The sequence below is a fragment of the Drosophila subpulchrella genome, chromosome 2L, assembly GCF_014743375.2.
Source record: "Drosophila subpulchrella strain 33 F10 #4 breed RU33 chromosome 2L, RU_Dsub_v1.1 Primary Assembly, whole genome shotgun sequence".
Lineage (NCBI taxonomy): Eukaryota > Metazoa > Arthropoda > Insecta > Diptera > Drosophilidae > Drosophila > Drosophila subpulchrella.
Window position 1 is genome coordinate 8395432 of NC_050610.1, and position 13143 is coordinate 8408574.

General features: G+C 42.4%; 1 protein-coding gene across 1 annotated transcript; it reads right to left on the reverse strand.

Annotated features, from left to right (window-relative positions):
* Positions 1 to 2557: 2557 nt before the first annotated feature.
* Positions 2558 to 12126, reverse strand: LOC119548758 (protein wingless). The gene is made up of 5 exons (XM_037856286.1): positions 11568 to 12126; positions 9573 to 9823; positions 6005 to 6306; positions 4357 to 4784; positions 2558 to 3942 (listed from the first exon to the last, which is right to left on the reverse strand). Exons 1-5 carry the CDS (start codon positions 11681 to 11683, stop codon positions 3636 to 3638), a joined length of 1404 nt encoding a protein of 467 aa, XP_037712214.1. The 5' UTR covers positions 11684 to 12126; the 3' UTR covers positions 2558 to 3635.
* Positions 12127 to 13143: the final 1017 nt, after the last annotated feature.

Sequence of the window (13143 nt, forward strand, 5' to 3'; positions counted from 1 at the left end):
CGGCCAAAGAGTCGACCATCGAACGCTCATGCGCAATGGCAAACCATCGATCCGCTGATCGGTGATCGGTGATCGGTGATCAACCGGCGAGCGATTGACGACCGAGCGGAGGAAGATGACCGACATGGGGATCCCGATCCGCTTTTTTGTGCCCCATTCTTCTTTTCTCATTTCTTTTCGTCCAGGTTCTCGATGGGTATGTCATTTTGGCCTAAAAGTCGGATCAAATCGCATGAAATTTTGTTTAAACGGGTTGTTTTGCAGGATTTCGGTTTGTAAGTCTGAAATAAAGTTGAATTTTCATTTTTGTAACATCAGCTTTTAATAATAAAACAATTCTATAACATTGAAAAAATCCTAACTTATTAAAAAAAAGTTGAGGACCCACCAAATTATAAAAAAGTATAGAAAATATTATAAATCCACTGTTTTATTACTTTATAATGGGCTAGAATATTAAAATGGGTTATGATATTTCGTAAGATTTAACTCCAAGTCCAAGTCAAATATAATAAACATTGATGACTTTTTTCTGTCATATTCATTTCATTAACATTGCATTTAAATTTCAATTAACTGCCATTATTGTATATTGATTTCATTAACTTTGTATAAATATTAAAATATATTATTCAAATTTCTTGCTATGTTTGCAGGGTACATCGAGCTTCGTCCCCTTAAGTTCTACTTTCTTCCGTATTTTTTTGATTTTGTATGCTGGACGGGCTGTTTATAGTGGACGACGCTGGCGACTTGCAATTCATTAGGCCTCCTGACCATTTTTGGGACGAGCGTGCGCCGCTTTTGGTCTCTCGCCTCGGCGGACGCAACTGCAATAGCCACAATAACTGCAACAGCAGCAGCCACTGCCATGCCAACATAATCTTAATCCGCTCGTTAGTTTTATTGATTAGGAGCAATGTCTCCTCGGACCAGACAGCGACAACACACCAGGACTACGACTCATCGGAGACAACAATTGTCGCCTCGCGGTGCCAACTAAATAACAACAATGGCACATCACTCTCTAACTAGGCGTACTATGTGCCCCGTGGGGTTATGAGATGCCCAATAATGCCAGTAAGCCCAATAGGTTGGCAGGGGCTGCCTTTGAGTAGCACAGAAAGAAGTTTCACAATTGTATATTATTACAAAGTGAAATCAATCAATATAAAAATTAAACATTTTACCAAGACATATTAAATAAAAATTGTATTTTCTTGGAAAAGACTTGGCTTATAAGATATAAATTTATTTTTAAGTCGACTCTTGATGTCAACTTAATCATTATATAGATAAAAGGTAGAACTTCCTCTTGACCTAACCTACTCAAAAAATTAAGCAAATATTGAATTTTTAAACAGACCGATATTTGATACTTTGTTTAATTGTTTTTTTTCGGTGCATCGTTGGGGGCAACAGATTGTGAATCATTTTCCGACCATTGGAAAGCTATTCTCTAATTACAAGTGACATAATGGGGATATAGAATGAGTTAGGGTACGTGTTGTCCATATGAGGTCACATGGAGAGGCTGATGTGAAATGATTTGATCTGTGAATAAGGTGATCTTTAGTATTTAATAAAGGTATTATTTGCCAGAGATGGGCTTGATTGAACGACCTTTCGAAACCAGAGCGAACAAATAGATAGGGATCTACTTTTAGTTCAAGGTCCTTGAAAAATCACCGGCTAATCAAACATCTCTGTGGAATCCCGTTTGCTGGGCGAAAAATTGTTTTCCCACCCGTATCAAAAAGGAGGAAAAGGCGAAACAAAACTGTCAGCCACAGTGGACACTTGTAGCACGATCACTTTGTTTTTTGTTTTTTTTTTTTGCTCCGGCGAGAGTGTGTTTGGCCAGCCAGGGTCTTCAGCTCCATCTTCATCTGCAGATCAGTAGCTGAAATCAGGATCAATGTAAGCCTCATCCAGGTTTAGGTTTATCTGGCCCGCCTGCTCTCGTCTAGATCTGTCGGATGTCAGGTTGCATAGTTGGTCCGGCAATTGCATGTCGCGATCGTCCAGCGCCAAAGATCTACCTCAACCTGAAGCTGTAGCTGTAGCTGAACCTGAGCCTCATCCGCATCCACATCCCCAGATCCACATCCTCAATCCCGAGTCGCTAAAACTTGAAAGCCACATTCGATGGCTCGCCGCTGACAGCGCGGAATTGTCGTTCGCATTGTCAGCTGGAATGGGGCAAGAGGGGCTGGGCCAGGGGTTTATCCACCGACTTTTGCCGACGATATACAAAAGATGCAACTGTCGCTGCTTGTTGCAGCAGTTGTTTCTGCTTTCTGTAGCTGCCCAGGCTGACAGTTGCTGCAAGAGCAAAAAATGCGCTTGGGAAACTGCCACTGCCACTGTTGGCGAGCTGGCTTAAATCAAATATTGAAATGCCTCAGAGCAGATCGGCGACCCTGACCTCCCATTCCAGCTCCCCGGCTAATTGCCCCACACATGGCCCAAATAATTGCCCCCAACAGCCCCGCCATACGAAATAAATTCCACTTTGATTTTATTTTTTGTAATTTTTTTACTCATTGTCGTTTTCTGTTTTTTTATTGATTTGTTTTCGATTGCATTCGCATTTTTCTGCTCGCTTTTCTGTTTCTTGTTTTCCTTCGCATTAATACTTTACAAAATTGAATGTCTATGAGCTAGTATAAATTAATTAAATATTATATTCATATCAAGCTATTTGTGTACTTAGTTTAACTAGCCAGCTAAGTGCGTTTAATTAATTAGTAATACCTACAATGGGGGATGGGTAGAACGCACAACCGAAAGGCCGGGGGGAGATAAATTAAATGCGTTTACAAAAAAAATATTTCGTGTGCAAATTTCATAAATTCCAAGCAACTAAAATCTTTTTCTGTACTTCGTGGGGTTGGTCTGAATTTATCATAAAACTAAGCGTTAATTTAAACTTATTTATGTACACAAAAGTAATTTTTTTCGTTTTGGTTAACCAGGCTAAGAGGGGAAAACTTTAAAAGGAATTTTGTGTAAGCTATTCCAATGGTTTTCCAGCCCAGGTAATCGATTTTCTTAAAGGATTCTCCCGCCCACTTTACATACGTTTTGGTCCTGGCCAAAACAGTACGCAAGTAGTTCAAGCAGTTTTCGCTAAAGAAAAGGAAGGAGCTGCGCGCTATTTGAATTTTCAGTCTTGTTTTCAATGATTTAAAAAAGATTTTAAACGACAGAGTGGGTAAAGGGTTTCAGCAGAAAGGGGGCGCGCTTTGAAAACTTTAAGCTAGACTTAATTAATTTTAATTACTAACTATCATATGGGGGTACAAAAATGGGGGCTTTGTAATTTACAAAATATTTTGCTTCGATTGGGAGCTGGCTTACGTGACTAAAAACTGGGCAAACACATGTTGTATTCCTCACTTTTACTTGAAATCTATTCGTTAATATTCCTCGTGTAATACTGCTAAGAAAAGTGAGAGTCAAGGGAGGGGGCTTCAGATGGGCGTTAGTCGTATCTTTAACTAGGCTATAGTCTAGGCTCTTAAGGTGCTAATAACAAAGGCTAAGCGTAGACAAAATACATAACACATACAAAGATTGAAGGGAGGGGTGGTTACTGTAGAGGACGGTGGCTTTCAGGGCGGTCAGTGTCCTTAGAGACACGTGTAGATGACCTTCTTGGTCCGACACAGCTTGCACTTGACCTCGCAGCACCAGTGGAAGGTGCAGGCGCACCGCTCCACCACCACGACCTCGTCCCGCCGATAGCCACGCCCACAGCACATCAGCCCACAGCCGTCCACGCCCAGCGAGGTCTCGTTGCACTGGCGCCCATGGGTGCCCAGGATGCCGTGTCTCAGGTTCTTCTCGCAGAAGCTGGGCGAGGGCTCCAGGTAGACGAGGTCCTTGGAGCCTGGCGGCTTGTGCTCGGGGTTGTGGGGGTTCAGTTGGAAGTGATATCTGGGGGGAAAAAGAAGAAAATAATATACAGTTAATATGGTGTCTTGGGAAGTTCTAAAGTAATTGTAGTTTTATAGTTATATTTTTATTTATCCGGGATGACTTTTTAAATTGGTAGTATTTTTCCGAATGTTTAGTATTTAGGTTTCGAAACAAATTTTCTAAAACTTTTTGTTTTATGTTAAATATTTTTATAGAGTAGATTATTGAACTATTTTTAAAAACCAATCATGATTCTTATATTGACTAGCTTATTTACACATATTATTATTGTTATTATTGTTAAATAGATAGTGAAAAATGCAAATATTGCAAATGCATATAATAATGAATTTCAAATAATTTGAAAAAGTTTAAGATCTGTGTATTTACATTTTTTTAAAATATTCGTTTATATATCCTCTCGATCCTTACCTATTATGCTTGCGGCCCTGGCGACGTCCATTTCGTCCGCCCCTTTGGCCAGCCTGTGGCAAACTGTTTGGCGACGGCATATTCGGATGGTGAATCTTGCTGATCGGATGACTGTTCTCCAGCAGGATGTCCGGCATGTGGTCGTTCAGCATGCGCTCCTCCTCCTCGCCATAGACCACCGACTGGGGGATGATGAGGCCGTTGGAGCTCGAGGAACTGGAGCCGGCTGCATTGGGACTCACTCCGGCCAGGGCATTGGTGGCCCGGAGACTGTTGGTCACCTGCACGCGGGTGGCTCCGTCGAAGCGGGCCTTGAGATTATCACCCACCACACGGAAGTTGGCCAGTCGCATCCAGCAGGTCTTCACTGTACACGAGCCGGACATTCCATGGCACTTGCACTCCTGTCGCATCTCCGCCTGGACGTGCTGCAGATCGAAAAAGAGCGGGGAAAGATTGTTCATTAGTATGACTTTATTAGGCTCTTCTCCTCTTGCGAATCGACTCGCAATATGTTTTTCACTTAATTATTTTGCTGTTTTTTGCTTGACTTGGTTGGGTTGTTTTTGCTGGCTGGCTGGGAGATTGGCGGCCCGCCTGCCACGTTGTTGCAGTTATTAAAAATCAATAAATGTTGTTGCAACTTGCTGTGCGCTTGTTGCATGTCCCCCCGATGTTGCCGGTTGTAATTGTTGTGCGCGGACCAAAAGTAAGAAATCAACGCAGTTGGGGGGCCTTCAGTTAGTTCGGTTAGCAGTTGCAGTCGCAGCAGCGACCGATGATCATCATCATGCTGATCGCAATGATTATGGAGCTGCGGCCCATAACAAGTAATAAAATAATAACACAGACGGTGGGCCCTGCTCCCCAAAGGCGGAGGAACGAGGAAGGAGGACTAGGATCCCCGGATCCGGGAACGATCGGCTCTAGCTGAATACTGGATGTTGGTTGTTGGATATTGGATGTTGACGCAGTGTGCTACTTTCTACGCCCCACTAAAACGGACAGCGGGAGTGGCGGTGCACAGTGGTTTGCTCAGTATAGTATTTGGTATAGGTAAAATGACAACAGATTTAGGTTTAAAGTCAGAAATCGTTGTATTAAGGGGGAATATGTAAGCTAGCACGGAGTATTGGAGAGTATTCATGAAGTATAGCTAAGATCATATATTATATTCCTTGTGATATTTTTTCTAAGCTCTCACCACTGTGCAGTTGCCCCCAAAACTAAAGTCCTACGATTTTCTTGCTTGTGGAGGGGAACTGGAAGCTGTCAACGAGTTAATATACGAGCGACACAAGCGCAAACGAGTGCAGAAATCCCCCCACATTCTCCGTAGAAAGAGACAGCTAGACAGAGAGCGAAAGAGAGGGGGCTTATCTCGACCAGCTAGGCCAATTGGCGTTCGGCTCCAATTAATTGGGGGGACGGAAATTGTCGTCGCTGGTTTTTATTAGCACTGCAGTCGTAAATCCCCCAGCCAGGCTTAAACCGAACATTAGGACTACTTATTACGGGATACACAGGGGGAAAAAATTATTGGAAACGAAGCCATATATGACGTTATTTTATTATATTTGGTCAGATCATATTGGTTGTTTTTCTATAAATTTTAGCAGTGTAATTTTTGTTATGAAGCTGAACTTACCGCTCGGCCCGCCTCGTTGTTGTGCAGATTCATCTTCTCGCGCAGATTGCGACCCCTCTCGCCGGTATCGACGAACTCCCGGGAGAACTTGAATCCGAATCCGATGTTGTCGGAGCAGCCGCCCCACTCCCAGTCCCGAACACCGGCCACACTGCCCGCCTGGTGGTTGGCTTGTGGGGATCTCGACTGGTGGCTATAGTCGCAGGTGCAGGACTCAATGCTACCTTCACTGCAGGCCCTGGCGATCGAGTGGGTCACCGCCGCACTGGTGATTGCGTAGATGAAGCTCGTCTCTCGGCAGCCTAAAATTAGGAAAAGGAAAATATGATTTAGTTTCCATCTTTTAAAATTAATCAGTTTATAAAAATATTATTTAACTTAATGGATGAAATAATAGTATAATATTGAAAGGCTTTCAATTAAAAGCAACACCAAATTGCTTTAAAAAAATCATTATATATTTAAAGAAAGACCCTTATCAACATGGTTTTATTCTCTGTGCAGTCATTATTTTCGCCTTCTGGGTGTTCCACTTGGCACCGAAGACCAATACCGCGACCAAGACAAGATCTCAATCTTGGCCAAGTGAAGTGATGGCCGGAGACGTCGTGGGCAAGAGTTGAAATTTTCGTTATGAGTAATGGCACTTGTCTTCCAAAGCCTGGTCAATTATGACACTTCAAGTTATCAATGCCACGTTGCCACGGAGGCAAGGAGATGAGCGCGCACCAAAACCTGACACAGATTAAACGCTCAACTATAAATTCCAACTTAACACTTTGGGCCCATCTCTGCACAATCCATTCGAGTGGACAGTTTCCCCCTTGTGCGCGTTACTTTTATATTTCATTTTCATTTTTATTTTTAGTAACTGCCTCCGTTTGCAGCCGTTTCTGTTTCTGTTTCGGTTTCTGTTCTGAGAGCGAGACCATCACAGATAAAGAACAATGAAAATTGAATTTACATGTTGCAGATAATTTTTCAAGTGGTTTCGCCCCGGTTCATAGCTCAAGATATGATACATAGGGATGGTCTCGGCGGTCAGGTAGCTGAAAACTCTCGAGTAGGACCATGTCAACCTTGTTTGGAATTTTCAGTTGCGTTTCGAAGAGTGTAAAGTACTTGAAGTATACTAGTTCTTATGTAAAACTCGTATCCTAATTTAATTAAAATCTTTAGGATTGTTAGTGATTTAAAATATTCCAAAGGAGTAGACCATAAACATTTGGAGCCCCAAAAATTACTCTGTAATTTATTTTGGTTTGGGTGTTGATTGATGTATCTATGATTGACTAGTCTGCACTTGACGATTGACACATTCTCGCGCTCTCCATATCACCGAAGACAACTTCCGCTTGGTGTTAAAATTTTTGCCGCTTTTGATTTCGATTTCCTGGAATTCGACCACGAAATAATTTGTTTTACTTTTTTGACGAAACTATGGCAGAGTGAGCCTTCAATTCCCGGCTAATGTTTGTTTGTTTGTTGTTGGTGGTTTCGTTTTTCCTTAAATAATTTCACGTATGTAACGAAATTTAAGGCGCACACAGGTAAATTGTGTGTAAATATGTGCAAGATGTTTGGGCCGCGATAAAGCGGCGGCGCATGCGCAAACGGTTTGGGAATCGCAGGGGCGGGGGTGCGAGGAGGGGTTGGAATCGAGGGCGGGAGCGGTGGATCAGAGGCGTGACACAGTCATTGGTGACTTTGTTATTGTTTTTTCCTTTTTTTTTTGGTGATTAGCTTAGCAAGAATTCGCGTTACCTTTTGGAAGCGAAATGTTGTTTGCACTTCGTACTCTCCTTTTGTGGGTTTTTGTGTAAATAGCGAACAAAAGATAATAAATACGATATGTGAAATAAAAAGCGGGCCTGGTGCACCCTGAGCAATTAACCAAAGAAAGGGTGTGGCCAAAATGGAGCAACCAAAAAATAAATTTCCGCATGTAATGCGATACGTTTCTTTCTGTTTTATATAATTGCCAAAACGGATTTCCGCTGTGAGTGGGCGTGTCTCGAGCTGATTGAAATTGAGAGCAGGCTGAAAATCAGAAGCAGGATCCCTTGGCTGATCCTCCAGGACTGAGGACTGGGAAAAAGGGAGTTAAGCTGCTTAGTGACAGCAACAGAGGCAGTTCCCGGAATAGTTTAGACCTCTTGATATAAAACCCACAGGGATATGTTCCTACATATAGGGACATTGGGACACCCGGGGCGGCTTCGTCACGAACCGATGATTGCCAAAAAAGAAGCCTCTACGAGGAACCCAACGAGAATTCACTAATAGAGACGGCCTGTTAAAGCGTGTGGCGTGGCAAATTGACAAGGTGTCACCAATTAGAAAACAAGTTAGGCCAGCCTTAGGACTTAAAAACGAAATAAAGACGGAACCCGGACAAGAGAGGAATTTCTGTGTGCCCCGCTGGCAGGGTTTTTTTTTCTAGTTTCTAGTTTGAAAGTCACTGGGATCCGTTACGAACCCGAACCCCAAGTGTTAATGGTGCGCTCTAGGTGTTAATTAGGGCCAAGGGCACGGCCCGGCAAATACATTAAAAATTTGATTGTGGAAAGCGATGAAAGTGCTGCGATAAAAAGCTGTCACCAGGGCAATAATTTCCCTTTTCTTTTTAAGTAATCCATAAAATGTCGAGAGCTCATAAAAAGGATGTCGGTGGAAAGTCAAAATAACTTGATAAGGTCAAGAGCCTGGCTATAAAAGTCAGCTGCCGTTGACAGACGGACGCAAAGGCAATCGGAGTATCGAAGCCACGCGACGCTTGCCACGCCCACTATATATCAGGTAGTTTCAGGATCTTTTCGAAAAACAGGACAAAACAGTAGCTAATAAAACGGCAGGCGAGGGCGGGAGACGCATGGATTTCCAGCTAAAAACGCGGCAGGACAAAAACTGCGCATGCGCGACTTTTGTTTACATTTATATAAGGAAACGTAGCCAGTCCTCCTGGGATTTTGCCGGCGCAGCAGGCGAACTAAACTCCCAGAAGACAAGCAAGTTTGATTGATTTGAATGCCTGAATGACGGAGTGAGTGAGTGACACTCAGTGGTTCCAGTGGTGCTGCCAACTTGTGCTCATTAGCATAAACACGCTGAAACTGAAACGAGCAAGTGGAGCAAGTGCAGCCAGCACAGAGGGAACTCTTTGTTCCCCCGATCGTCCAGGGGAAAGTGGCCCCTTCGAAAGGGTAGTCAACCCATATATATAAAATATACATATTACCAAGTGCCTCAGATCGTATTACAATAACAAACAAGCGCCACATATGAGACAGAGGTCCAGGGGAGTGACATTTCTTCACATAAATAAGGAGCCCGGCGAAGGGAAAACTGGATTTCAGTTGGGTTGCGCAAGCAATTTGTGTGGCAGCCTTGTTTTCTAGTAGCAAAACCGAGGGCGTTGACAACAATAGATCTGTAGATCATATTTCCCATGGTAAGAGGAGTCTTAAGTGTGTTGCAACAACCGGGCAGATTTTAACTTCTTACAAAATTACATTTTCTGTCTTAATATAGCTATTTCCAATATTTTACAATATTATAATAAACTCACCTCGATCAACGATTTTGCCGAATAGGTTCTTGCCCCTCGAGAAGTTTCTCGTCGAGCAGTTCCAGCGACGATTCCTGAACTGATGCTGGCACTCGCTTATGGCCAAATTGGCGCCCTTCACCAAGGCTCCCAAAACACCGGGATTGTCCCTGACCAGGCGTCGTTGTTTTCTCCTCAACGTGGAGTGGATGGCCGGATCCATGTACATAATGGGCGTAATATTATTGGGTTCGCCGACCTTGGCAATGCCCCTGAAAGAAGATGAACCAGAAAACCGAAAGTTAATAGAGCAATCTTTGGAAAGAGGTTGTCAAAACTATTAAATGCTTGGCTGAGTTTTGCGCCTAATTATGAGAACGAGAATAAAGGGACCGAGGATTTCCACCAGCTGAAACAATTTTTGCTTTTTTTGTCATATTTTCCCGGGGTCTATGCGTCTTTCCACTTGACTTGAGTTCGAGCTGTTTTTCTTTTGGTTTTTCATTTTGCGGCTTTTCGGTGTCTTTTCTATTTCGAGCATTTGTTTTTTCTGGGCGGTATAAGTCAATTGCCGGCGTTACTCAAGCATAAACCACACACAAACGAATATATTCAGTATTAGGTACACTCACATGGAGATGGACAAATATTTGCAGACACCTGTCGGCTAACGCTTTGCTCCTCTATGACCTGTCATAATTTATTTTCTTGTTTCAATTGTTGATCTTTATAATACTTTTTCCACGCTTCATTAGCAGCCACACATATAGGCATATATATATATTTATTTATGCACATAACAAACAATAAACAAACATAAATAAATGTTTATTGACAGGCCGCGGAGAATGCAAATTAATTGCCAATTCAATTGAATGCTGATTGCGGTGGGAACAAAACGTTGCGCAATGCAACGAAAATTAATAAAAGTACGTAAATAAAACAAAAACTTGATCGAAAGTGTAACATCTGCGGGGATCCAAAGGGGCAGTGATCGCCAATCGATTTCAATTCCCAGGCGGATTAAATCGATGCCCCAAACTGAGATTTATGCGACGGCAATCCGAAGTCGCAGCCGCAATTTGTGTCAATGTGTTTGCTTGTGTGTTTTATTTTTTTTTTAATGTATTTTTGTTGATTTTTTATTGTTGAGGCTGAAATTTATGCCGTTATAAAAAGTTATTAGGGCTTAGCTGAAGTTTTGCACATGATAAAAGTCAAACAAACAACTCATCAAAGCCAGAGAATTTCTGGGAGCTGGGTAATAATAGCAACAACAAATAACAGATAGTGTTGAAATATGTGACTTGAAACATTTATGACTTCAATTTAGTCATAATGTTTAAGACCCTTACAAATTATAAGTATTAAAAATATACATAGTATATTTTTTATTTTAGCTCATTGCCAGTTCACACTACCTTAAACCAATTTTAATTATACACCTTTGAAAATGATATGACTGCTTAAAATCTTAATTTTTTCCACAAGCCAAACGAAAGACTTAGGCAACGAACTTGATTTAGCTGGTGCGCTTCTGAAAAACTGCTGCTGCAACTCTGCGGTAGATCGGAAAGTCTCGACTTCCTTATCGCGGTCCCTCTTCGGTTCTTTCTTTATTGCCCCTCCGCCATTCACCCAAAACCCCATTCATATCTTAAACTGTGTCACACACACACAAAGTTGATCCCAAGTAAAAGTTGAATGCGCGCTTAGAATTTTTAATTGCTTTCATCAGGCGAGGAGAAGATGCCGCAGCTTTATTTTATTTTTTAGTGTGTGTGCATTTTGTGGCTTCCGCATTTGGTGCGTGACGCACAAGACCTTTAAGATTTTCGGTTTTTTTTGTTTGTTGCTGTGGGAAATGTTTCTCGAAAACTTTGGGCGCGTGCCTTGTTGTTGTTCCTTGACTTCTGTCTCGGTTTTTCAACTTTTTCCCCCGGCTGCTGTTTGCTGGTTTTATTGTCGCCCGTCCGCTAATTGCCCAATTTAATGGAAAATATTCAATGGACTTACCACCACATGGAGCCCCGGCCCCTTCCAGATTTCTGTTTGCCCTCGACTTGGCTCAGACCGCTGCCGCTGCTGCACAGGGCCATCAGGCAGATCACGAAGATATAGCTGATATCCATTTTTGCTGTTTGGCTGTTGGCTGTTTGGCTTTTTGGCTGTTCGACAACACACACTCTCACTAAACACACTGGCTATTATATTTTTTCCTTCGAGTTGCTGTTTGTTTGCGAATGCTTAGGGTATATTGATTTTATCGAGCAATTTCGCGTTCAATTAGCGCACTATAAATGAGGCATAATCATCATTAGCATGCGTATGCCGATATTACTGCTCATATTTGTGCGATTAATTCCGATGGATCGATCACACGGCAATCATGGGACACAACAAGAACTTGTGAGTTTTCCACAACGAAGTATTTGTATCTTAAAATTTGCTCGTTTGCTGGATAGAACACTGACGGCTCGCTCTGGTTATATGGATGGGTGGTAGTTATAGATCGGTGGATAGGTAGATCGGTAGATCGCGACGATTCGAGCGGAGGAGTGAAGATTGTTGCCCGGTTCAGTGCCAACGCTTAACTGAAACAAACGGTGCGTTCTTTCGTCCGACTCTGCGTTTGTCAGCAGCGACCCGAGATCCCCGATCCGATCGCATCGTCGGTCTTCGGTTCACACACGATCGCTTGTCCGGCTGGTGTGTGTGTGCGAGTGGGGCGGAGCTATCTACCTTCAGCCATTAGCTTGCGTGCGCCAGAAGAGCACCGCTATCTGGCGCACTGATCATTCTCGTTTTCTCTGTCTTCGTGCTCGTCCCGTATGTGTTACGCTTTTGGATATGTGTGCTGTATATAGGGAGCATCGCCCAATAAGAAATGGCGGAAATGGAAAACTCTGCCCGGCATTTTCGGTGTAATCGATTGTATTGCCGGATTATTTGCGCAATCTCATGAAATTTCGTCATAGCCTCGACTGCACTTAATTATATTTATTTGTCGCAATTTTTTCGCCTATTTTTGTACGGCATTTATGGGATTGGCTTTCATGGGGTTTTTGCTACGCTTACTGTTCGCCTAATAAAGGGTTTAAACTATTATTTTCGGTTGTTGGGGAAGGTTTTTAACCTTTGCGCGTGGTTTTATTGCAGTTAAAGCAATTTACACTTGGAAAACGGTAATGTTTGACTTTAAAAAAATGTATTATTTTATTGCTTCTATTTAATTTATATTTTTTAAGGTCAAAACAAGTTTTGCTTTAAATTTTCTGAGGCTACATTTCTTTTTATACAAAGACAGTATTATTATATTATTATTATAATCAACGTTTTAATAGCTTCCTCATTTACCTGATCTTCCCATTTCCTAGGCACTCCCATACATTTTCCACATCAGAACAAGTTTTCTGCTGCTTTTCGGAGTAAATTTCGGAGTAGTCTTATATACTTGGCCCGAATGCAGCCAGCTCCCTCACTCTCAGTCGATTGTTAACACACACACTGGCATTCCGAGCTGAGTTTATGTCTTACCTTTTCCTCATCCATTGCTTGGCTGCTTCCACTAATTGGACAGTGTGTGCAGCAT

Excerpts from the sequence above, each read along its gene's own strand:
- LOC119548758 (XM_037856286.1), bottom strand. The coding sequence starts at position 11,683 with ATGGATATCAGCTATATCTTCGTGATCTGCCTGATGGCCCTGTGCAGC. Across the intron at positions 4,785-6,004 it reads ACAACGAGGCGGGCCGAGCG|CACGTCCAGGCGGAGATGCG; the intron begins GTAAGTTCAGCT and ends TTCGATCTGCAG. Across the intron at positions 3,943-4,356 it reads CAGGGCCGCAAGCATAATAG|ATATCACTTCCAACTGAACC; the intron begins GTAAGGATCGAG and ends TTTTCCCCCCAG.